Source organism: Eschrichtius robustus, chromosome 12 (genome assembly GCF_028021215.1).
Source record: "Eschrichtius robustus isolate mEscRob2 chromosome 12, mEscRob2.pri, whole genome shotgun sequence".
NCBI lineage: Eukaryota > Metazoa > Chordata > Mammalia > Artiodactyla > Eschrichtiidae > Eschrichtius > Eschrichtius robustus.
In genome coordinates this window covers 100,359,638-100,386,684 of record NC_090835.1, presented here as the reverse complement: position 1 = coordinate 100,386,684, position 27,047 = coordinate 100,359,638, and the positions used below count along the sequence as shown (strand labels likewise).

The following is a 27,047-nucleotide window of genomic DNA, read 5'->3' as shown; positions in this document are numbered from 1 at the left end:
CTAGAGCCCATGAGCCACAACTACTGAGCCCACATGCCTAGAGCCCATGCTCCGCAACAAGAGAAGCCACTGCAATGAGAAGCCCGCGCACTGCAACGAAGAGTAGACCCCGCTCGCCACAACTAGAGAGAGCCCACGTGCAGCAACGAAGACCCAACACAGCCAAAAATAAATAAATAAAATAAATAAATTTAAAATGGATTTCTATTTATAAAAAAAAAAAAGAAAAGCAAGTATTATAAAAATTATTCAAATAAATCAGATGTGATTATGGCCTTGCTAAGGGATTTGTTTTGGCTTCAAAAATTGATCTACTGTGGGGTCCCTTTAAAAATGGGACTCCTTGGTGCTCTTCACACGTTGCTGGAATCACAGCTTTGAAGGGAGACATACACGTCCCGAGTGAGTCACACCTGTGCCCCTTAGACAGGAGCAGGGTGCCTCTCTGGATGGGAACCTGGACAAAGAGGCTCACGGCACAGCTATTTAAGAAGGCGCCCAGCTCTGCATTTTGCACAAGGGACTCAGACAAGTCTGCTTCTAAAAATGCGTTCAACCAATAGTAAGTCTCAGTTTTACAGTCAAATCACCAAAATTCCGTATTCTTTTCTCTCCCTCACAAATAGAGCATTATCTACTGAGCCAGCCAACATACTATGTATGATGCTGACCTAGTCTCTCTGATAAGCACAGTCACTTAGCATGAAATCATTCAGGGAGGAAGGAAGATTACCTCTGTTCGCTTCGTTTTGAGCTTGTAAGAAGTTACTAAATCGCTCCTAGAAATACGCATTATCTATGAGCTTTATAAGCAATTGCCACCGAGTTTGAAGGCCTTGGCATTGACCAAACAAAAAAGACCTTTGTTCATTTCTAAGGAGGTGTTATGGTTTGCTCATTCCACTGGCCTGGGTGACTTAACTGGGAAGAGATACTTTTCCTTTTTAAAGTGAGGTCATAGAGCCCTTGAAATGCTCAAGGACCTCGAATTTTGTGTATTTAAATTTTATCTTGACTCTTGAGGGTGGAGATTTTAGGTGAACATTCACTTCTCTGCATACACTAAAGAGCCATGGTACTGAGGAAAAAAATTCATTTAAATCAGGATTATCTTTATATAGGAATGCATAATTCTGGAACAGGGTCATATTTTATTGAGTTTATAAGTGAAGAAACTGGAGGTACCCTCTGCCCTGTCAAACTCTGATTCTCCCCAGTATTTTTGAGGGTGTGTGTGTATGATTTTGTGTGTGTGTGTGTGTGTGTGTGTAGGAAGGGAACAAAGGAATGTGAGGTGAAGTCAGAGTTTATCTTCTCTGGGAGCTTTCATTTCCTCTTAATCTATTTTTACTTGTTGGTAGACAAATCATACTGCTAATATATAGCAGTTGGTTTGCTGGTATATGAGTGTTGTTCTGGGCAACCAGATTTCACAATGCTTCACATCCCAATAAAGGAAGTCCTCAGTTCCCTAACCAATGGCTTTGGGTGTGTGTGTGCCTGCGTGTGTGTGTAATTTATGATGACTCAGTGTCTAAGAAGGCACAAACATTGTAGCATAAACTATTTATGGTTCTTATATTACCTTTCAAGGAATGGGCCTGGAAGACCTGGTTAAAATCTTTGAATCATTTCCTGCCAATATTTGGCTATGTCTCACCTTGGAAGGTAGGAAATGGTCTTTAAAGATGATGTCATGGGGTTTAGATAAATCTTACTGTTACTTGAGTTTACTGAGTGCTACCCCTGAAGCAGTACTTGCCCAGTCCATCATACACACTATAAATGTGGGCCATTAAAGTTTTAATGAGCCTGTGAGCTCCCTTGAGATTAAGTGAAATTACAACATATTTTGGGACCACAGAGGCAGGAGAAACTGTTGGGGTGCAGAGAAAGCTTCACAGAGGAGATGAACATTGAAATGGGTTTTAAGGTATGGAGTTCACAGGTAGCACAGAGGAAAGGCAGTAGATACATAATAGCATAGGTAAAGGAAGCACTGTTCCTCAGTGGGAAAAGTGTGGTTCTCCTTTTTAGATGACTATAGACATGTTAACTAATCTTGTTGTCTAAATTTGGCAAAATGCATAAAAGTTAGGCCCTCAGAAATGTTGAACGTGACATCATGCTTTGGATGCTCATTTGTTGTGAACAGAGAGTTAACATTTCAGAAAACAGATGGTGACACTCTCCAAGACCCTTCTGGGGGAAAATGACCATGTAAAATCTGACATATGTCATAACAGACTAATGAGCTGGACACGGGATTTGACTCGTGTGTGATGGTGAAGGGGTGATAAGATCAGAACCACTTTTCAGCTTATTTAAAGGTCAACTCAAATTAAATGCTTCGTTTCTCGCTTCCGCCTGTGCGTTCACTCGTTGGCTGTTATCTGTGTGCTGATGGTTTGCTCTGAGCTTGGCCTATAGCAGTAAAGAGACAGCCATGGCCTCTGCCTGCCTGAATGGAATTCATAATTTAGCCCCAAACTGATCTTCAGAAGGATGCAAAGCAAATCTAATTCCGCCAGTTAGAATAAAAGCGACAAGTCCAAAGAATAATCGGAGAAACACACATAATTCCCTGTGAAGATCAGGCACAAAATGGATGAAGTCAGGGGGCAGGTTTTGATCTTTGAAGTAGAGAAATTAAGCTCTTTCAGACCTCTGTAGGCCTTATGCTTTTGAAGTTTGGGTCTAAATCGTCCCCTCCAAACCACAGTCCCATATTAACTACAATTTTGCCTTTAAAAAATCGAGGACACTTCTTAAAAATATAATTCAGCTTTTCCAATTATTGGACTATGAGTAACTCATTTAATTTAGAAATGCCTGTGAGTTCTTGGCAATCACAGGCGTATTTAGAAGTCTTTGCAAAGTGAGAAAAATCTAACCTACAAATTGTTTTCACATGTAATGAAATAGTTATGACATCTAAATGTAACAATTAATGAGGTTGACATCGTGTTGTTTCCGGCACGTTTGTCTAAACGTTTATTAATTTCTATTTTGCAGTTTTTGTGTTTCATATTTCGGAGCCAAGACTTTTTATTCAGTGCTCCAATGTTCTCGTAGACCTCCGGCATTCTGCCCACAATGCCTAATGGATAAAACGGCCCTGCACACAAAACCCAGAGTGAAAAAGACCAATGAAATTAAGTCAAGGTGTCAGTGTATATGGTTTCCAGATAACTTTGAGAGTTCTTTCCACCCTGTACAAAATTTCTGGAGAACCAAAGAGAGAGCCACACACTCAAAGAGAACAGCATATATGCTAGCAATAAAGTAGTTGCCTATTCAGTGCAGCGTATGAAACACAAACAGGGCTGATCAGTTCCAAATAAACTCTGAGAAAGGAAAGAAAAACAAAGCAAGGGGCACTAATTTTTTTAAGCCCCTGCTTTGCAAAACTCTGTGCCAGGTCCTTTCTATACTGTGTTTCATTGAATTCTCACAGCAACCCTAGGAGATAGCTATGATTATTCCCATTTGACAGATGAGGAAACTGAAGTCTAAAGAAGTTCAGTTACTTGCCAAGGGATTAACAGCTACCAAAGAAACAGAACCAGGAGTCGACCTCACCCCAGAGCCCAGGCTCTTTTCACAATCCTCATGCTGTCTTCTTGTTTCAGGAAAGGGTGGAGATTATATGATTTTCTTTCTCTCTCTAACCACTGATTTAATAAGTGATGAATCTCATTTTACGTGGATGGGATGCAAGAAGGTGGGTGGGGGCTGGAGTTTCCCAGACAGCAAAGTTGGAGTGATACAAGGCAGAATTCACTGTCTTTTTTCCCCCTATGTGATTCATTAGTAGAAAAAACTGTGGTGGATAAAACTTCTGAAGCCCACAGTCTGTAGCAACATCAAGGGAATCTTTAACTGTGGAAAGTCCCGAATCACAGATTGGAACATATCCAACCCCTTTCATGGCCCTGTAACAATGCTTCTCAAAGTGCAGTGCTGGACCATCTCCCCCAGAACCATCCCAGGAGCTTACTAAAATGCAGATTCCCCGGCCCTGGGGCTAGAATCTGGGGGAGGCCTGGGAATCTGCATCTCAACTCACCTTCTCTAGCTCTCTGGGTGATTCTTATGTTCCCTAAAATTTTAGAACCACACTTTAGTGATTCAGAACAAGATTCTACCGCCTCCTCTTTCTCTCCTTTAATAGCTTTTAAGGACTATGACGTAAGCTACCAGGAGTGTCCAGTTCTGGGTTCACCATCATTTTACAGATGGGAAATTAAAAGAGAAAAATGGGTATGGGGCTATTTAGTAAGTCAGCAAAACTACTACAATGAGAACTCAAAAAAAACCCTGCCGGATCCCCCCTGTACTGAGATTAACCCTTGGAGCCTTGGCTTAAGTCATTAGTATGATTCTCACCCATTCAGAAGGTCTTGAGTCAGAAACCTCACAGAGGGAGATGTTGATGGAAGTTTTTAAAGCAGTTGTTTTTACTCAGAAGGTTAAAATCACCTGTCAGCAGCCAAGCCATCTCCACTACAAAGGAAGGAAGGAAGGAAGGAGGGAAGAAAGAAAGGGGGAGAGAGAAAGAAAGCAAAAAAGGGTGTGGGAGAGAGAGAGAAAGGAAGGAAAGAAGGAAGAGAGGGAGAGGAAAGGAAAGAAGAGGGCACACCCACTCCCATGGGGCATGAGCCAATGGTCCAGTGGACAGGATAGAGGCGGCAGCCTGAGACCCAGGGGCACTGAGATGACTCAGGGTGAGGTCAGGTGTCCTAGAGAACACGGTGTTTGGCAGGGAAGAGCCAGGACCGTCCCCTCGTGCCTCACCACGTTACCACCTCAGACCCCGACGGCTCGAAGCTCAGCACTCGGGGCACTGCCTACCCCTGAGCTCTGGTCAAGCCTCCTCCAGGTCTGTGGCATCCCCTGGAAGGGCTGGCAGAGCGCCCTTCTGGAAGCTGGCTTCCCCCTACAGGAACCACCTACCTCTTGCTAAACATAAAACCTTCCACTGATTTTAGAATTAAAAACAAAAACAAAAACACTGAGTTCAAGTGCCCAATGGTAACCCCGGCACTCCAACCTCCATCCAAGGGAAGGTGTGTCAAACTCTCTCCCCTCTAAATGGATCAAGGGTCCAGGAACAAACCTGCAGTACAGTTATAGCAAATGACATGGGAAGAAGTCCGAAGTTTTAGACTTTTCAGACTTGGAACTAAAAAGGTAGAGTCTAAAAAGAAAAACATGTCACCTTCCTGCCAAAATAAACTGTGATGAAAGCTCAGACCCCACCACCTTTCAGCCAAGCATTCCCTGTGCTGGCCTCCCCTGTCTGCCTCACACCAGCTCCGATGAGGGAGGGCTATTTTTAAGATGCACACAACCAGGGCTAAGAATGAGAGAAGTTATTTATTTATAGTCACACCTTTCAACTGTTCTTTTTCGCTCTGGAGATAGAGGCCTGGTTTGACTCTCCCTTTGAATCTAAAATCCCTGGGGTAAGAAGGACTTTGAAAGGTCACGGGCGCAGTCTATGACCCCCAGACAGGGATCACTGTTCCAGGCAATACAAGTCGGAAAACTGTTAACTTCTTGAGGAATCCCTCCTAATGTTTATACACTCAGCTTATGTAACACCTGTGCTCTTGAGCAGTGTTTTGTAAAACACAGGTTTTGTATAAAAGGTGATTTGAAAATACATTCGTGGCTTTGTTATTTAAGGAATCCGACAGTAACTCACCTCCTCCTTTTTTTTTTTCCAACAGAGGATTCCATTATCACGCAAATAGATATTCCATAATCTACTTGGGACTGTAAATTCAAACTCTGTATTAGGTTTTCGCAAGGCAGGGCACATGTGTACGTCATGTTCTAAGCATCAACAAGCTCTTTCTGGCGTCCAACTGTATCTTTCCTCTTGTGATTCAGGGATCTTTTCTTACTCTGTTAAATTAGCCCCTTCTTAATACCAAACCTCACTGGACCCATTGTAGGCCCTTGGAATTTGCCAGCAAACCGAAGAGAAAAGCCCTCCCCTGCAATGCTTCCAAGAACATCACCTTTGTGTTGGCTATTACCCTCCACAAGTTCACTGGTATCATTTTCTTCACAGTACAATTCCCCACCTGACATTCAGTGTCTGCTTATGTCTCCTTACTACAGCCTAAGTATCATGGAGGCTAGATTCACTCTTGAATTCATCACTGTATCACAAGCATTGAAAATATACTAGATGCTTGAAATTAAATCGGTTTTCTACTTATCTCAAATTGTTACGGCACGTGGAATTATATAGAGTGCTGAAGAGGGCCTTCCTTTTTTTTTTTTTTTTTGACATGATGCCTTCCTAAATACCCTAGCCCCACTATATTCACCCACGACCTCAGGTATTATTATAGGAATGACTCGAAGGACAAGAGGATGGCTCTTTTCTAAATTCACTAGTCTGTGTTTTAAATGAGTCACCCTTGAAGCTGACAACTCTCCAGAACAAGTTGGTTGGCATGACCCACTCCCACCTTCCTTGCTGCCTCTACTTCTGGTGGGTTCTTTGTGCAGCCAGGCCAGTGGGGTCATGATTCAGCTTTTGGTGAAAGAAGAGTCCTTGCTGCCTCATTGTGCTTGTGCAAAATGTGGTGCCTTGTACCACTCAAGGGAGAAAGAGAAAAGACTGGAAACTGAGTGCAGAGTCCAGGTCTAGAAGGAGGTCTATCAGAAATTTGGAGACAAACACTTGATGACACACTATGGCCTGGCATGGCTCGGGAACCCATAATGGCGACGGATCAACAGTACCTGGCACAGGGTGGGCATTTTGCTGACCAATGAATGGAAAAATAATACCCAAGCTAGTGTACTTAGATATTCTTACTTCTTGGAAGATATACTTACTTCTCTGATGTACTTCTTGGAAGCTCCAAGTTCTTATTTTAGGAGCGCGAACACACACACACACACACACACACACACACACACACACACACACGCTTTGAGTGCAGTGGAAAAAATTAAGTAAGAACAAAAATCCAGTCTGTTGTTCACTCACCTTTTTACTTAAGTGGGGACCATTAGCCCCCACCATGCCTCTCTGCACTGATGGTGGGACTTGATACACATCTTGTTCCTGGGCACCGTGGCCAGTGGGTACTTGGTAAATTCCCTGATTTTGGTAGGAAGGTGGCACTTGGTAGATGGTGTCTCGAGGGGCGCCCTGGGGGTTTGGCATTTGATAGAGCTTCTGTTGGCCAAAGGGCTGGTGCATCAGTCCAGAAGTCGGCGGGTCCTGACTGGAGGAGGTCTCCTGCACGGGGCCAATCAGAAGCTTCACCCGGTTGCCTGGGACAATGCCTTGCCGACCGTGTAAGGAGCAGAGCCACCACCCTTCCAGTCCTCCTGTGTTCTGCTCTATGACAGTCAGGATGTCTCCCTTGCGAAAGGCCAGCTCCTCAGCACACTCTGGGACATTGTCGTATAAGGCCCTTGCCATAAGATTCTAGGAAGGAAAGAACAGAGGGAACTCACATTAGAATAGTAGCTCAGTCCCTTTAACACCTAAAGCCCATGCTCTTATGGAGAGGCACACTTCCTGGAGAGAAGAGAAGAATCTGAACAATAGCCTGTAAGGAGAAAAACAGATGGTGCAGACAGAAGACAGATCCATACATACTGTGTCTGCCACCAATGACATCAGACCGCCTCCCTGGAAAAGCTCAGAACGCCACAGAGAGCTTTCTTCCAGCAGTACACGCTGTGCCCAGGGAGTTATGAGTAGCATGGCTAAGGGTTAGAGAACGGTTCATTCTACAAAACATTCCTCTTTCTTTCTTAAACCCAGTCGAAGGAATAAAAAATTCCAAGATATTCAGATGCACTACAACAGACATCTCTTATTTCGGTAATATATTGGAGGTAAAACGAGTCAAAGAAAATCCCCAATAACAAACAGCACAAATGGCATTGATATTCAGTGTTAAAATGGAAACAGAGGTACACTGATCTCTGCCTTGGCAGGGCTTAAAAATTCTTATTCTCAGTTGATCAAGAGGTCCTTGGATACGGGGAGAATCTACAAGCAAGTGATCTTTCCATGATAATCAAGCACGGAATGTAGTGTGATGGTAGTCTACATCTCCAGATTTGATCGTGGGGAGCTACAAAGAAGTTACCCCGCGTAGGTAGATAGATACGTAATCTCTTCCTCTTTGGTCTTTTATTCCTACCTTTCCTGAGGGCCCCTCCTCACCCTGCCACTTTATTTCCTACTTCTTGAATCTCACCATTCACATCGGAAAGGCTCTGCTTTCCCCTTTCATGGGCCCCAAACACTTTCTCTCTTTGTGTGAAGGCCTGTCTGGCACTTTCAGTACTAAGCAGACAGCCAAAGTAGGCATTCAGCAGAGAGCGGGCAGGCAGTACATGCTGACATTCTTGGAAGCCTTTCAAAGGCTCCAAAGATTTCATTTCTTGGCATCAGTCACGTTTCGCAGCACGATGGCAGCCATCACCCCACGCCTGCTCCTTCCCGGCACACAGAGGAGTCGGGGAATGTTGTAAATTCATAGCAAGCCGTCAGAAAACTCAAAGTGATCTCTCTAGTGCCTCGCTAGAAAGTTGGGGCACACTAGGTGTCACTGTGATGATGGTCACTTGTGGGAGAAAAGACCGCTGACTGGACGGAGTGTGCTGTGACTCCACATTCGTGGCACTTGGGGCTGTTGTTGTTTGGACTTCTGCCCCCTGTTTTCCTCTCTGAAAATGTGGATTCGATCTTTCAGCTTCATGCTTTTCATTCCTTTATCACTGACATCCGTTAATCATCTCCCCCTGTACTCCGCCCCGTAACCGCGGGGCTCGCACAGTGGGCTGGTTCTCTGCTGTGCAGGCGCTGTGCCATGGGAGGGTCTGCCCCCAGTCAGCAGCTGGGGGGGGCTCCTACTTTTACTGTTAGCCACAGTCCTCTTAGTGAGTGAGGAAAGGAGATAAAGCCCTAGAGCTCAGCGCCCAGGAAGCCTGGAGATGCTCCTTAAGAATAAGGTTGACGTCCTTGTTCTTGACAGTTTTCTGATCCAGGAAGTCTATGGTGTGGACAGGTGAGCAGTAAGGGAAGCTAAAGGGATACTGAGGGCCTCATGTTCCAGGTGAACGTTTTACTTAGTATCTCTATTCTAGGAAGCTTTGTGTTCCTTCTAACAATTAAGCGTCCACATACTGAAAGGTAAAACCATACAGCACTGTATCCTGGTTTGAGGAACCAGTTAAGGATGTGTCCTAATCCTAAAATCCCTTGTTTCTCTTCTTCCATCGTTTGGGTGTTCCGTTATTGAAAGAAAAGTCATCGAGTTGAAGAAGACAAGATGCTGGTCCTTTGTACCTAAATGATCAGAAGGAAATTACTCCACCCAAGTTGTACTGTGATGATAGAGCAGGAGGGGAGCTGACAGCTCTGGTCTCCATCCCTTTCTCTGGGGCCCATTCAACAACTGGGAATGGCTGGTAAGGAGGCCCTGAGGTGAAATCAGAAGTGATGGGGGTGGGACCAGTCCTGTGGGAGCCGAGGGTGGAGAGCTGTGCGATTATATTGGCTACCAAGAAGGGAAAGAAAAGAAACAGAAAACAGTAGAAGATGAAGGACCACAGACCTCATCAGCATACATGAACTCCAGGCATTCGGAGTTGGGTCACGTCCACGGAGCTCCGTCAAGCACTGAAGTAGAGCCCCAGACCATGCCCGACTCAGGCGGATCGAAATCCCTGTACGAAGGCTGTTCTGGATGTTCTTTATCTCCTGTCCCAGTGACCTTCCCACCACCAGCTAAGCAGCACACTGTTTCTAGACGGGCCTCCAGAGCTGCTTCTCCAGGAAAACCTGGAGAGCCTCTTGTGGATGCACAAGATGATCACAAGGTGATTTCTGACTAGCTGTCCTCCCCACCACTCCCAGAGATTGGGATTCAGAGAGCTTGGCATGGCTGCTAGTGGAAGCACCCGGTGCCAGCTTGACACCTCACATGCTGAGAGTTATTCTCAGCCTCGGGTGAATGGGAATAAGTTATTTAATATCTGTGCCAGCTACAGGGAGCCAATGTCTACAGCCAGCCACTCTCCCACACAGGAGGTTACGGATCCTGAGACCTTCAGAGAACACCTGGGCCTGACCTCCCTGTTTTACAGATGAGGAAACAGATCTGGGGTGGGGGGGCGGTTTATCATCTGCCCAAGGCCACACCGGTGGAGTCAGAGATGGGAAGAGAACTGTGGTCTCTTGGCTCAGTTCTCTTTCCAGAACTCTAAGCCTCCTTAGCTCTGCTACACAATGTCCTCCTAACTGGGCTCCGTTCCATTTTACAGTAAAGCTCTGAAGGTGACAATTCTTTTTGTCATGTCTATGGAATAACTCAGTTCCTGGGGTTTGGGGTCCTGGCTGTGTGACGTGGGCAGGTTACTTCTCCCCTTGGCACCTTAACTTCCTCATCTGTAAAATGAGAATGAGGAAAGCATACCTATGCCATGGGTTTGCACTGAGGATTCAGGGAGTTAATTCAAGTCAAGTACTTTAACATCACGGGAGACTTGGGAAGATATGACTATTTATTTAATGTGCTGATGGTGCTTTGATCTTAAGCTCCCTAGCAGATTACCTCCACAGTTCTCAATCAAAGGTTGGGCCTATTCTAATGTTGTTTTTATATATATTTTTATACACATCTGATATTTCTCTTGCTCACAATTACACTTCAGGAGAACTGTATCTTGAAGCAGTACTTCTCTGAATTAATAATGAGTTCTGGTCACTGCAACCTCTTGTTGAGTATTTGCCTATAAACAACAATAATGAAACTACTGGTTGCATTCAAGAGACATTGAGACAAAATAATAATAATAATAATAATAAATTACAAATGTAATTAATAATATTATTATATATTATATTAATATAATCAGCAATTATATTAATATAATATATAATAATATCGGTATTATTATATAATTAATTATATTAATATAATATATAATATTAGTATTATTATATAATTAATTATATTAATTATAATGATATAGCATTATATTATTATAATTATATATAATTAATTATATTAATTTTAATGCTATATCATTATATTAATATTATCACAATATTATTAATATTATATTATTAATATTATATTATTATTATTATTATTACTGGACAAATTATGGATAAATCTCATTAGATTCCAGAAGAGTACAATCCATCAGAAAGTACGGAATAACACGGGTAAAGAGCTTGGCTTTTGAAAATACTTGGTGTGTTGAGGCAAGAGCTTAGTAAGGAGCTAACAGCAAAATTAACTTCAACCAGAACACACAAACCGTCTCATTCAGAAGTGCACAGGCAGATCAAGAGTTAATTTCTCTGGCTAGGACTAGGTGGAGGGACCCTTTCCTTCAGGGCAGAGTTGTGATTCCTTAAGGCCACAAAGTCAGAAGGTGATTATCTGAACATCTTACGAAAACCCAGGAGAGGCAGTTTGTCTATTCAAGACCTACTCCTTCTCCCACCCTCCCTGGGATATTTATCTCCAGGGCAGGAAAGGTCAACACAGAAACACGTCAAGGAAAGATAAGAGAGCTATGTAATTCTATATCCAGCTGGATGGTGAGCCTCCAGAGGCTGGCAGTTAGAAATGCAGCTAGAGCTTGGCAAAGCACCAAAACAGTTGGGTCATAGAACTTGAAAGCCAGAGGCACTTCAAACAATTACACTTCAACTCGTTCACTTTACAAATGAGAAAAATGAGGCCCAAGAAGTTAATGATTTGCCAAGTCAGCTGGCTAGAAGGTCACAGAGCTAAGAACACGGGCCTCTTGTCTCCAGCTCCAGAATTAGGACGGTACTGAATAAAGTCAGAGGCATGTGCTACAAAAGCTGTGGTTCTAATTAGGATGGGAAATCTGCATTTAGAGTCGCAAATCTTATTTGAGGGATCCTAATTGTAGCAGCCTCTAGCATTGACCCCACCCCGATCTTTGAGAAGAAACTGTCCTCGGCTTCCATGATTCCACGTCCGGTCCTCCCTCTTCCCTTGTTCTCATGACCGCTCACCTTCCTCCTCCTTCACAGACTAATTTCTTTTCCTGTCCCTTTAGTGATCACGTTCCAAAGGGATCTCTCGTCTCTGAGTTTGCTCTCTACAGGACATCTCATCCATGCCGATGGCATCTAAACACGCAGGTAACACTCAGATCCACAGCTCCAGCCTCGATATTTCCTCTGCTCTCCAGTCCTATATTTCCAGTTGTCTAATGAGTATCATCTTCACCTCTCACTCAACAAGTGCAAAACCCCTTTCTCCTGATCTCTCTCAGTTAAGAGCACGCATAAGGCCGCCCAAGATCAGAGCCTCAGAGGTTTGCTGAGTCACTTCACAACCTGAACCTTGGTCAGCTGGGACCTGGCTTTTCTTCCTCACTGCCACTCCTCGCTCAGGTCCTCAGCAACTTTTTTTGGGGGGGGCGGGGGGAAGGTATGACAATTGCTACCCAACTGGTTTTCCTGCGTTCAGCCTCTTCCCACCTCCAAACTCATCTTCCACATCACCAGAAGAGTTCTCTTCCCAAAATCTATCTCATTGTTTTCCTTTCTAGTTCTCTGTGATAGTATTTCTTATAGTACGACTTGTACCGTCCCATTCAAGACTGGGAACTCCTTAAGTTCAGGGAAGCTGTTCTTTCTTTGGCATTTTCAGAACCAGTGTGTGAAACAAAATACACACTCATTAAGTGTTTGCTAAATTGAAATGGATTCTGGACTCTGATTTCCTGGTTCTCTACAGAGAGGGTGAAATGGTTTTCTAGAGATGTCAGCAAGATATTCGGTTGAAATTTTCAAATGGACATGGGAAGATCAACTAACAGAACCAGAAAGATAAATGGCATGTCCAAGTCACCTAAGCCTCACGGCCAGAGAACGTGGGAGACGGCGAGCAGGAAAGGGCCCGTCCCTCCCTGTTAAAACAGGATGATGACGTAGATGGGGAGCCTGCATCTAGTGCCACAACCACTGAGCAAACAGGAAGGCCAAGAGGAGCCAGCCATCCCCGTCTGATTAAATACAATGGTCTCTGTAAGAGCCTTTTCTCCCTTTCGTGTAGCAACCTACATCTGGCGGTAGATGACTGAGCACCATTCATGCTTTGCCAGAACGTTTGGGTTCTGCAGTTCCTGGTTCCCAGGCTATGCCCAAGGACTGGAAAGAAAATGCTGTGCAGTATTACAGCAAGTAAAGACAGCTCCAGGTCACATGATCATTTCCACACCACCCTGCTCTTCCCTGTCCTTTTTTTTCCCCCCACTACTATCAAAATGTCAAGAAAGCTTATTACTCCTATTGCCAGGGAAACTATCTGCTATTCCAAATACAGAGAGGTGTGTGACATAATTTCTATGACCATTCATGCTGCTGTTTGAAGAAAAATGAGACACAATGTCTGGTGTGTCACCCCCCCCTCCCCCACCGGACTGATAGCATCATCAATGGCCCAGCTTCCTCTTATTATTTTACTTCATTCTATATTTATCATGCAGGAGCTCCTGCCAAGCCTCAGGGCTGCCACATTCTCAACAATGTGGCTTTCCTGTACCCAACCCCCCAAACTTTAGCCCTGGACTCTGGCAGGGACACACATGGACACACACACAGTAAAGAAGGAAATGGCCATTGTCAAGAAAATCGGTCCCAAAGGAAGTGGCTGAGGGATGAGCGTCAGCAGGGTCAGTCTCAGGACACACTGGGGAAGAGAAAGAAATGAGTCTGTGTTTTTACATTTGTCTGCCGACAAAAATCAGCTTAGGTCTTTTCCATTATAGTTTGTTACAAGATTTTGAATATAGTGTTTTGTAATAAACTATAATGGAAAAGAATCAAAAAAAAGAATATAGATATATACATATATATATGTATGACCGAATCACTTTGCTGTACGTCTGAAACTAACACAATATTGCAAATCAAATCTACTTCAATTAAAACAAAATCAGCTTCCGTCTGAGGGCCATCCAACCCCTTTGGCTTCCTCCTACCCTCATCTTTAGGATACAGGGGGATGCGGGATTTCCCCAGAGAAGGACACAGCCATAGTCAGAAAACACGGATATCTACAAGTGTCTGGATTTTGATTCTTGGAATACTTGGTTTACACTGGATATCTGGAATGGTGAATTTTTTAAAGAGTTGAATCCTCTGGAGATTGTTAAGTAGTAGACACTAGGCTTTTAGGTTTAGGAGTTAGAAGATATGATGCAGAGCACATCCAAGTTTTTTCTCAGCAATATTTGTCCATTGCAATCTGACACACTTTTCATTATGTGATCTGAACTAGCCACAGAAAGGCAGTGTGACATCCTGTGAGGTTCCCAGGCATACTTCCTGACCCCTGGGGAGGTGTGTCCAACACGTGCCACCAAAGGGCCCTTTAGCACCTGGACCACATTTCAGCCAATGATTTTCATTTTCTGGAAAGTGCTTCTAAACCCCTATGGTGGTTATAAAGCTTACATGAGTATCTTGGACTCTCTCTAAATATTCATGTCATTTACTTTGCCCCAAGTCCTCACATCCTCTAAGATGGTCCAGCTCTGTGAACATTAGCCATGGCATCCTCTTTATGTGCGTGTACACACGTATGTGTGACCTCACAGCCAACTTCTATTGCTTCTTGGCCGTTTGCGGAGGATGGATTTGATTGCTAATAGTATGTGAGAAAAATAAATTAGTTTTTCCTCACAACTCTGATGATCATAAATAATACATATGTCTTTAAGAAATCAATTCTCCACAATTCTGTGGTCTTTGGGGTTTTCTTGAGTAACTCCTGAGGGTCTGAAAGAAGGTGGGAGAACACCTAGGTTTCTGTGGATACTTAGAACCAGAAGTCACCCATGGCTTGACCAGACCGACTAGGCTAGAATATTACACTACGAAGGGATCCCAGGGATCACTCTCACCCAGTCTTCTTGTTCTACAGCCCAGAGGGTCTCTTATTACATCAGCAGCAGAGCCAGAACTAGCATCTGGTTCCCTTCTTAATCTAGGATTTTTTTCCACTGGACTAGGGTATGCTTCCTGAGAACCTTCTCCATCTTAGAATTTAGTAATGCTGCTATTAAGCCTCAGAATTTATAAGCATTTGTCCCAGGTTGCCTGGTTTTGATAGATTTAAGCATAGTGTATTGGCAAAGGATCAAAAACACGGGGCAGGCACAAACGCTTTTCAGGATCTGTCCCTAGATAAATCTGACAGGCGCCATATAATGATGAAGGCCTGACACCCACTCACCCAAAAGATAGGTTTATTAATGGTAAAACAACCATCTGGATTTCAGCCAACATTACAGTATTAGCATCAAATCACTTCTATTTGCCTGTCTAGACAAATCCCTCTAACATCCAGGTACTTGGGGAAGTGAAATGAGAATTAAGTTATAAAGGAGTAGGAGACTCTAGCCCACAAATATTACAGTATATTCCAAAAACTGTATTATTTCTCAACAGTCAAAACACATAAGTTCTAACATCTAATAAAGTATCTGAAAGAAGGGAAAGATCTTCCTATTTTTACATTCCCATATATCTTATCTTTCTACATCAAGGTATGCAACCCCCAAGGTATGAAGTTATATCTAAACCCACGAATGCCAATATGTACACATACTAGCAACCCTCATCTGCCTCCCAGCCAGAACCCAGCTGATGTAACTTGGACGTCACCCCTCGCTGGAACTCTTCTAGATGACCCCTCAACTAGGTTCGGTGCCTGATTGCTATTATCCTACTTAACTTGTGAGGTCCTCAAAGAGTTTTAAAAAATGGATTCGCACACTTGGCTGAGAGGGTGTGTACAATCATATACTGTCAGCACTGCAGTTGCAGAGTTGCCTCAAGAAAGAATTTTTAATATTTATTTATTTGGTTGCACCGGGTCTTAGTTGCAGCAGGCAGGCTCCCTAGTTGCAGCATGCGAACTCGTAGCTGTGGCATGCATGTGGGATCTAGTTCCCTGACCAGGGATCGAACCCAGGCCCCCTGCATTGGGAGCGTGGAGTCCTATCCACTGCACCACCAGGGAAGTACCAAGAAAGAATTTTTAGAAGCTGCAGCTTCTCAGCTAGAAGAGAGAGGAAAGATGGCAGAAGCAAATGGAGGAGAAGAAAACCTCAAAATGAAACTGATGAAATTGTTTAGTGGCTGGGGATATAGACAAGCTCCTGCAGGTACATATGCTACAGCAGTTTATGAGAATAAAAGAGTTTTCTTCAAGGCCCATTATTAATGGAACATGCATTTAGAACTGGGCCCTGAAGAAAGCTATTTTATATATTTATATATTTTATATAAAATAGGAGGACTATTAGGAAAATAAAGCCAAAGGAAGACTTCAGAGAATTCAGGTTGCCTTCGCGATGGTCTGATGGTTTATACGTGACCTAGTGAGACACTATGCTTCTTAGTATTTTGTGGTATTCACTTGAACAAATTCGCGCTAAGCGTAGAAGAGGAAGCTTCCTTTTGGTTAGGAACTGTTAACATTAAGCCCAACCTCGGTCATGATAAAATTATGGCAAGCAGCTTTATGATTGTATTTTTGTGCTTCTATTACATAAAACCAGTAAGGTAATTATTTTTAAGCAGAAGGAAGTAGGGGAGATTATACCAGTGATTCTTCACTAGGGGGGATTTTGTCCCCCCAGGTGATATTTGGCAATGTTCAGAGACATTTATGGTTGTCACACTGTGTGTGTGTGTGTTACTGGCATCTAGTGGGTAGAGGCCAGGGACGCTGCTAAACATCCTGCAATGCAAGGGACAGTCCCCACTACCAAGAATTATCCAGTCCTAAATGTCAATAGTGCTGAGGTGGAGAAACCCCAGATAGAGGGATGGACATGACACTGTTAAATTAATAGAGTCTAATCTTGGTCCTCATCTTGTAAGACTAATGACAATGAAAGCACTGCCTTTTACGCCTGTTTCCCCATTTGCAAAATGGGGAAGAAAGGGTCTCTGTAAAATCAAAGCACAGTTATGATTACTGCGCTATTATGAGCTCATGAAGTTGTGTCTTAAGAACTGTACTCCTCCCCCTCAAAAAAAAAAATTCCTCCGGGGAAAGAAAACAAACCAGAAATGATCTCATCATGATTACACCTGCCACACCAAAAAACAGACACAGTTCAGAGAAACTAAATTCTTTCCCTCCAGCAATGAAGTAAGCTGCATCTGTAATTAAGATCTTAATAAGGGAGGTAGGAGGCTTGATACAGACGCTGCAGGCTGTGAGGCACGGAGCTATCCTGCCAGGTTTCAACAAGAGCAATTGAAACACAATCCCCCCTCGCTGCCTAGCGCCCTCAGGTGTTCTCTGCACAGTCCGTATTTCAAAATGGGCTTTCCTTCATTGCTAAAGATTCCTACTCCTGCAAGGAGAAAGAAAAGGACTGCCTCATTATTTACAAGCAAATGTCGCGTGGTAAGTATTTTTTACAGGTAAATATGAAAAATTTGCCGGAATCCACTTTAAAAAAGCCTCTTAGATAATTTCCTGACAAGAAGCTGAAAACAAGTTAGATAAAAGGCTGGCATAAGGCAAAAGGGATAATGCCTTTGACGGCTGATTGATCTCTGAAGCAGCTCGTGTTGACTGTCTAGAACGACCATGTGTTCCTAAACTTTCCAAGACGGTCCCCGTTTCAAATATCCTTCCCATTGTCAGACCATCTGTCCCATTTTTGGGTCTGTGAAACATGGATACATACCTACAGAAATGATATATATTTTAAACTAAAAATAAAAGATAGGCATCCAAGTACATATCTTGCTAATGGATCTGCCTTGGCTGAATTTAGGATTTGGGAGAAAAAAAGGTAACTACTGATAAGAATCTTAGGTTTAGTCAATGGACTGTTCTCTCATTGACAAGACGATCTTCATAAGGAAACGAGATCTATTCCAAGGGCATCCTGGCCTCTGTGAGACTGTCGAGCAGTCCAGCTTCACGGTGAATGCCATTGGGCTGACGGTGTTCCCATCCCCCCCTTCCTTTACCCTCCCCCCCATTTAAGGGGATGCTCATGGAACTTAGCTCTGAGTGGAAAAGATTGGAGAATCAGAGAATAACATGGAAGTTCTAACCCAGAGGAGCACTCAAGGGAAAAAAGACTTCAAAATTTTGCTCTACCAATGCTGTTGTGATGGCTCTGCAGCACTTGCTGGTCCATTCAAGCCATTTCCTGCTAACTCTAAGTCATACCATGGATGATTAATGACAACAAACAAAAAACAGTAACAACAAACTCATGGACAGATCACTGACATGTCCTGTTAGAAGGCTGGAGTGTCTACAAGTCCACTTTCCTGACTTCCCAGTGGCTGGCGTTGCTTGTTATGGTTACTGGGGGCTGGGGTTGGAATCCCAGCTCAGTCTTTCAGTAGAGCACAGAGCCTGGGGACAGAGAAGGCTGAGTCCTGAGTCAGCCCCATCTTCTGTGGGAGTGAGGTGCTAAATTAAGGGCAACAAACTGACTACCACAAATCAATGAGATTAAGGCTAATTCATACAAGAGACAGCATAACTAACATAAATTAGGAAAAATATTAATGACATATCATACTGTCTAAATAAATATTGCTTTAATTAAATAGAAAGATCTGGTTCAAATCATAACCATTTATGCCTTTTGGTGGTTGCAACTTTCTACTGAGTTTCACAAATAACACCCTCCCACACACACCCCCGCCCTGCCCACACACAAAGAGTAAAGAAAGGAATTAAATTCAAAATGAGCTATCAAACGTTTTTGTGCAGTGCTTGCACTTTTACATATTCATGGTTGATCAGTCTTTATTTCTGGTAATCATAAACATCAACATTCCACATAAGGAACATTTTTGGTAACATCTTATAACTATTACCTTGACATATTAGAACTACCAGGAGGAATTCTCGTTTGCAACATACACACCAAGATCTGCAAAGAAATAAGATGCCTCCATATGAATGACAGCCTTTGAATAAGGCTCATGCACCACCTACCTAAATACCATTTAGCACAATTAATGTGCTAAACTGATTGGGGAAGAGGTTGAGGGAAAGGGACTAGCCATTTTTTTTTTAAAAGAATAAACCTGTATCTAGTAGTCCATGATGAGGCCCAAGTATATGTATTTGAAAACATTCCACCGGCAATTTCATTATCTCCATGATCAGCTGTCCCACCCTCCATCTCAACCATGAAAAATCACGGTCACACACCATCACTACTCGTATTTTCTGGAGTGCCTGTTCCATCTTCCTCAAAGCACATGCCTCAATTCACCTAGATCACATTGTCTACCTTCTGAATCACTCTTTCCAGTGGAGGGTGGAAAAGGTCACCAATAAGGCATTTATCTTAAAATGAAGATTCCTCAGGAAGACAGTCTTTTGCAGCTAAGCTGTAATGTTCCCCAGGCCTGCGGAGTCCTCATTAACTAGTAAGAATTCCCTCAGGGGGATGATTGGAATGTTCAAAGTAAATAAGACAGAGGGGGTGTTGCTGACAAAGTATAAACAGGGTTTTTTTTGTGTGTTTTTCGTCCCTTTTCCATGCCCATACTCTTTGCAGTCATCCATTGCCTAGGTAACTGGTAGCTATTCTCTTCATTTTAAGTTGGAAATAGAGGATTTCTTCCCAGTGGCCCCGTTTTGTTTATCTTGGCAAGGAGGCTTGGTAATTAAGTCTATATGTTACTGCAGAGTAATTCCGTGGTCCCAGGGGCTGGGATTTCAAACCAATTTGTTTAAGTTTCTTTCTAACCCTAAAATGATCTAAAAATATATCACCAACACCTCTTACTTTACATCTCCATCACTCTTAACTGATGGCAGTAGGCTAGGGATATGGTTTCCCTGAGCCCCACTCACCTCCTGGGCATGTCACCTTTGATTTTTTACAGTCATGACTTTCTCTTTCCCTCGGTACTATTTTTGTTGTGGATAAACAATTGCAGCAAAGGTTTCCTCTTACATTTTTATGTATATAATGCTTCTGCACCTATATATCTGAGTATATATATTATATGTATCTTACGGTGTATCATATAATACCTGCCATTTAAAAATGCCTATTATGTACTAGAAACAGATGATTTTCATATATTATATCCTTACAACTATCTGATGAGACAGGTACTATTACTGCCATTTTATAAATGAGGAAATGGAGACCTGAAGTAGCTTGCCTAAAATTATACTGTTAGGAAGTAACAAAAGTGGGATTTGAAACAAAATCCACTATGCCATACAGCGAGACTCTTTTAACGGCTATTTGTGTAAGTATTATATGTAATTCAACATTCAATTCAATGTTTGTTGAGTACCTACTGTGAGCAAGGTCCTATAATTTCAGGAATATCAAATCTTATTAATAACAATGAAGATGCCAAGTCATTAAAATATTAGCAAGTGGGGACAGAGGTGTACTGGTAAATCCCTATGTCTTCCATCTGCATTTCTGCAAGACATCTCCAGGCCCATGGAATATTCAATAATACTCGATTATCTTAACCTAGTGACTGGGGTTTTGACATAATCCTGTCACCAAGTCTTGAGTCCACACTATCCTTTCAACATCTATTGGGCACCTACTTATATAAGGAGAGCTGGGGCCGACTAGCATTGTCTACTTCCATTATGCAGGAGCCATGGTAAATACCTTACCATGGAAAATGTCTTGCTTAGGCTTTAGAACAATCCTATGAGGCAGTTATTATCCCTATTTTACAGATAAGAAAACTGAGGCTCAGAGAGCTTAACTTGCCCAAGGTTACAGAGCATCAAGTCACAGGAAACAGAAATGCCTTTCCCCAAACCTCATATTCTATCTTGTCTCTACTGCAAGAACACAGAAGACCAAGTCCCTACCTCCGCCTCCCACCCCCAAGGCCACAGCAGATCCTGGATCATACTTTTTATTCAAGGAGCTCGTCTGTCAATCTGCTTCTACATACAAATAGAGGGTGAGTCTCTCGTATTCAGTGGGGCTTACCTAAAACTGGACAGCCCCAGTGGGCAACCTATGTGAGTTCCAGGTATCATTTAGATAGTGATTTGATTGAAAGAGGTTAATGAGTAAGGTAGTGCTAACAGAGTAGGGCAGAGGTGAGAAACAGAAAGCCTATTGTAGGGATTATAGGACAGTCAGGGAGACAAAGGTTTAGGCTTCTGATTCTTTTATACTGTGGATGGATGAGGAGGCTTGACTCGTGGGAAGTGACAGACGAACCAAGTCACGTAGGCACAAAGAGACAGGGGCAAATGAACGGGAGCAGCAAGGGACCAAGATTTCCCATAGCAGAGTCCAAAGAGAGGAGGGAGGTAGGGGGTACAGAATGTGCTTTAAGTGTGTCACGTCTGTGTAGGTGGGGAGGCAAGCCCTACAGAAGTCGGTATTAGAGAAGCATAAAGAATGCCTGAATGAAAAAAATGAGAGATGATGAGGTCATAAGGGCATGAAAGGGGACGGAATTGGCAAAGAGGCTTGAAAAGTGGAGAGGAAGTTTTTTTAGAAGTGGGGGGCACAGAGTAGAAGCCACTGATGAATTCTCAGAAGAGGACTGATGTATATTCCAGCAAGGAAAGGATGCTGAAGGAATCTTCGTTACTGTGCAACCTGCTAGATCGGTGTTCTCAGAACATCTTCAGCTCTACAAAGACTCTGATCTCTGTATAGGTAAATCGTTTAGCTCTGAAAATGGGTTTGCTCAGTTAAGAAGTAAATACGTAACCAAATAATTTTTTCAAAGCATCTTTTGGTGCTTTTAAATGCATAGATCTCACATAAGATTTAAAAAGGAGGCAGGGGGCAGGAGTCCCTCATTTGGAGGGTGTGCAACACATCATTTAGAAGAGAATAAAAAATTTAAAACCAAAATGTTGAAGCCAGGAAAGAATCAGAAATTATATAGATTATAAATGACCATGCCGACTAAATCAAAGACACTCGATCACATGTTCTCAAGCCACCTTGAGAAAATAAAAATATTTTCCAAGTCCCCTAGAAAGCTTTTCATAGTACACACTTCCTGGTTTCCCTAACCTACTTTACCATGTTCATTCACGACGCACGAATCTGAATTTCAGAATGCAGTTTTCTTACTTGTGTTCTAAGCTCTACCTGCTCTAACGTTCAATCGGAACATTCATGAATGAGTTTGCTGAATGGCAGACTAGATAAGTAATTTAGCATTTTAATGTAGGCACACAGGGTACAGAAATTTGGCCTAGCCACAGAAGCTGCTCAGCTATTAGAGATCAAACAGGCGGGGCCCGTGGGGCACTGACCAGGCCTGGGCCTGCACAAAGTGGGTGGGGCCTCGGGCCTCTGCTCAAACACAGCTGTGCACCCACCCTCCAATTACCCTCCTGGCAGACAGCAGCGATAACCCACCCCCAGACCCTCAGGAGGGAAGCCTTCCCCGAGCAAGCCACGGCCACCGAGGCATAGCCCCCAACCCCAGTAGCCAGAACATGCTGTGTATGTTCCGAGGAGCTTGGGGAAAATTCTTGATAAATGAAGTCCCCCGCAATTTACTGTCAGAGAACCTCAGACGGAATCCTTTAAAAAGAAATGGAACTTTACGTGCATATGAGAGTGACTGCACCCTTTCTGTGAACAAACAGAAATACATACAGTGCAATCAAAATAGACTAGATATAGGCTAACCAAAAAAAATTCACCAGAGTAATAGCTTGCATTCCACAGTGCTCAAGATTACCGTAAGTATAAGCCGGCTGAGCTGGAGCTGCGTGTAAAAGCTCAAAATGAGTGGAGGCTTGGTTGTTCTCTAGTTATGGTCCCTGAAGTAGCCAAACCAGATAATCTGGTTAAAAAAAAAAATCTTAGGGACTTCCCTGGTGGCTCAGTGGTTAAGAATCTGCCTGCCAATGCAGGGGACACAGGTTCGAGCCCTGGTCCAGGAAGATCCCACATGCCCGTGGAGCAACTAAGCCCGTGCGCCACAACTACTGAAGCCTGTGTGCCTAGAGCCCGTGCTCAGCAACAAGAGAAGCCACTGCAATGAGAAGCCCGCGCACCGTAACGAAGAGTAGCCCCCACCTCGTCGCAACTAGAGAAAGCCTGAGCACAGCAACAATGACCCAACGCAGCCAAAAATAATAAATAAATAAATTTATATAAAAAAAATCTTAAGAGTGGCTGGATTATAAATCTCTCAGTGAGCATTTTTAAGTCTGACTGTGCTAAATTTATAGTGTTTAGAGCAATATAGTGTCTAGAAGGTAATTCCTGACTCCAGGATTTTACAATCTAATAATTATCTGGTTTTACTACCTAAGTGGCTCGAATTAAACACCACTACCAAACATGCATTTCACTTTGCTTTGTAGAGTTACTGTCTTAAAAAACAAAAAAAAAGAATCTATTCTGCAGGAGTACTTTTTTTTGAGTTCTTATGATTTATTCAATAAGCATGAAAGGTCTTTTATATAGTCGTTACCTTGATGTGCAGGAATACTGTAGATGACATAGAGTCTTAAACTTCCTGGGAGAAGAAAACACCAGTCACACAGCACATTTTAGGGAGGTCACAGAGAGTTCTTTCTTTAACAGTGGTTTAAAGTCACAAGTTCTGGAGCCAGACCACCTTGGTTCAAATCCCAGGTCTGCCACTTTTTAGCTGTGTGGCTTTGGATAAATTACTTAGCCTCTCTTTGCCACAATTTCCACATTTGAAAATGAGTATAAAGTATTAACACCACCTCATGGAGTTAATTGGAGATTTAAATATGGAATCCTGTATTGTCATGGTGAGTCTTAAGAAATGTTATTTATCACTCGTCTACCTTTGTGCCACCTCCTCTACTTAAAATTACAAAATCCTCTCCTGAAATAAAGTCCATTATTAACTTGAGAGAAAATAGGCTTTATAAGAAAGGGAAAGTAGATTGCTTCAGCTATTGGTTCCTTTTATAGTCACCACAAGGTGTCAATCTGTCATTTGGTTAGTTGGGGAAGTCAGTAGTTTTGATGGTGAAGATGTGCACAAGCTAATAAAAATCATACATTTACAACACTTGGCAGGGTGTTCGACACTGGTAAGACCCGGCAGAGAGGCAGGTTTTCCCCATGAATGGCAACCACAGTTCACAGCATCAGCTGCCATGATGTTTTCTTTCCACAAAAGTAAAACTAAACATGATGAGGTCACTGAATAAAAGTGACTTTAGACTTTGTCACTTTTGTCACTTCCCAGATTGCGGCACTCAACGTTAAAAACAGCCATGTATACTTTCCAATAATAAATGTAGGAACGTATTTTCTCTTTTTTTCCCCTTCAAGCTGGTTTTTATGAAACTAAAGGCATTCACAATAGGCAGAAGAGGGGCAAAGATTCACTGAAGGCTAAGTAATATCTGGTGATAGGACATTATGATATCCTATCACTGTTCAAAATAAGGGAACTGTGGAAATACGGGTGAACCATTTCAAGAAAGAGAGCTTTCCTGCCAGGTAGAAGGATTTGTTTCTGGGTGCATCCTAAAGTCAAAAATATTAAGAATCTTCAGGATTATCCATTCCCCTGATCTCTCCTATTGAGGTAGAAAATGGAAAGCTGATAGTACAGTGATAACTGATACCTCTGCCTTCAGAGAGTTCTAACCTTTCCAAGGAGAACTATAACTCATGCATCACAATAGAGACTTTCAACAGTTAGATTTAGAGCTACTGAACAAGATTTACAGCTTTTGAATAACAGGTTTATCACTGAGGTTAGCCAGTGGCTATTAGCCAGAACTGAGTATTTACAACCTCACATTAAAAAAGGATGAGCCAGAACCTAGGTAATTTGGAAAGAAAGCAAAGTAGCTCTCAGCTAGCACAATCTTGAAGGTCAGACAGGTAATTCAAATTGCCAATCCCAAAGCATAACCACCTTGCCTAAACGCGTTTTAATAACAGCATGTTTGTTTAAACGCACTGGTACTGTATCTATTCTAAAACACACGTATTCATCCTCCAAGCAAAATTCATATCCAATCCCTTGCAGTCTGCTCTGAATAGGGCCTCTGGAAGCTGCTTGCCTGGTTAGATGGGGGCAACTTAGACAAAAGGGGATATTCTAAATAAGTTATAATCCTTTTGCCGAGAATAAACACACAAAGGTGCGAAATGCATGGGAAAATATGCTGCTGAGTGTCTGACACTACTATGAGTTTCAGGGACGATAAGCTCGCTGGAGCCTTCAGACCCTCAGTCCATTCAAACGCCAATGAAAGTGTTTTCAAGAAATGGCAAGTACTCATTGGTTCTGAATCCAATGTCATTTACGGATGTCAAAATTCTCCATCATCAGCTGTATAAGGGTACCTGGGGCTTTGAACTTCTCCCACTTAAAAGTACATATGGCAAACTGCTTCTCGAAGCAAACGCTTTAAAGCAAAGGCTGAAAACTGCTTGAAGAGCCAGGCTGAGAGGCTCAGCAGTTCTGATTCCTCTCTTACTACGTCTCCCGGGACAGTGGCGGCCAGGCCCGGGCGCGGAGTGCTGAGCTAAGGCGCGCTCCGCTTGGAGTTAAGACACCCTCTGATCTACAGTGGCCACTGCAGCTCCGCCAGACTTTCAGGGGAGGTGGACCGGGTGTGCTGTGAGCTCCCGGCGTGGGTCTTAGAGGCTGGATCTCTGCCTGCCTGCTTGTATGCCAAGCCCAGTGACTGAGACCCATCTCAGAACAGAACACAATCGGGAACAGTAGGGGTCCCTGCAGAGGAGCTGTCCTGCAGAGGACACACGGACACACACACACACACACACACACGGAAACCTTCTGTAAAAGGCACTCTCTTACCTTATACTTCATCTCGGCAGCGGTGAATTGAGGCGTTTTCCTACACTAGTTAGACTGCATTAAGCACTGGCGTGTCCGCCCCTCCATCGAGCGCTGGGCTAAATGAAAGTGAGAACGGCCCGGCTGCAGCCAGTTGTCAGCGCAGCGCGGAGCTCCGGCACCGCTACGCCCGCCGAGCCTCTGAGCTCACTGTTTTGATTGAGGCAGGCCAAGCACGGAGCTCATTTGCATACCGCCCCGCCATTGGCTAGTGGGCCAAGGTAATACGGACGCTCCGCCCACCCTTAACTCCTGAAAACTGACAAAGAACTTGTAATGTGATCATTTCTTTTTACATTGTCAGAAAGGGTGGAAAATAAAGTCAGGAACCTTCCCGAACCTTACTCCACCCCCACCCCCAAAACCCCTGGAAAAGGAGATAAATTCTTTTTAAGTTTAACCCAAATTTTAAAGAAATGGAATTCAGAAAGCAGTCTGACAGTCGCGCTTCCTGTGACCTAGCAACTCCTTCATAAACCCATTTCATTTCAAAGCCGTTCACCTCACAATCTCGACATGAAACAAACTCGGGGAACAAAAGGTTTTCTGTCTCCGGGCCCCTTTTTACTAACTACCCCTGCTGATATCTCTCTCTCTCTTTCTCTCCTCCCTCCCCTCCCCTTTCTTGCGGCTGTTTGCTTTTTTTGTTCTTTTCAATGTTCAAAGTACTTGCAATGTCAGTCTGCAAGGAGCCAGAATACAATTCTCCCTCAGTGAAAAGGAACTTGGTAGCTCAGGCACCAGGGGTTCCCTGGCCGGCTTCTCACGAGGGCCTCACAGAGTTGAGTGTCAGCCACATTCAGAGACCTTCTCTGGTTTTGCTGAGGATAAAGGTTAGCTGTGACCTCTTAGATGGGGCTGGCCAGTGCACGCCCTATACATCATCACTGTTCACCAAGTACTGTGTTCTTTGATGGCTGGCGTTTCTAGCTCCAGCTTTGAACACTGCAGTTTTTCCTTCTGACCTCTCTCTTGAAGATGACCCATTAACACACCAACACTTATTATCCAGGGAACAAAAAATGCCCACTGTTTGACGAGCCTAATGTAAAAAACTCAGTCTTTTCCCAGTGAAGCACAGAACATTTGGTTCAACTTCATGCTTTCTATAGAGAGAGAGGATCACCCCGGAGAGAACAGAAATGGTCACCTTCAGCAA

At 43.2% G+C, this 27,047-nt stretch overlaps 1 protein-coding gene across 1 annotated transcript in view; it reads right to left on the bottom strand.

Annotated features, from left to right (window-relative positions):
* NEDD9 (neural precursor cell expressed, developmentally down-regulated 9) overlaps window positions 1-26,017 on the bottom strand; it is a 45,628-nt gene extending 19,611 nt beyond the window's left edge. Inside the window, exons 1-2 of the mRNA XM_068557501.1 lie at window positions 25,850-26,017; window positions 7,016-7,462 (exon numbers count right to left, since the gene is read on the bottom strand). Coding sequence (XP_068413602.1) covers window positions 7,016-7,462; window positions 25,850-25,861 — 459 coding nt within the window. The 5' untranslated portion in view covers window positions 25,862-26,017. The remainder of the gene's footprint in view (window positions 1-7,015; window positions 7,463-25,849) is intronic.
* Between the last annotated feature and the right edge of the window lie 1,030 nt (window positions 26,018-27,047).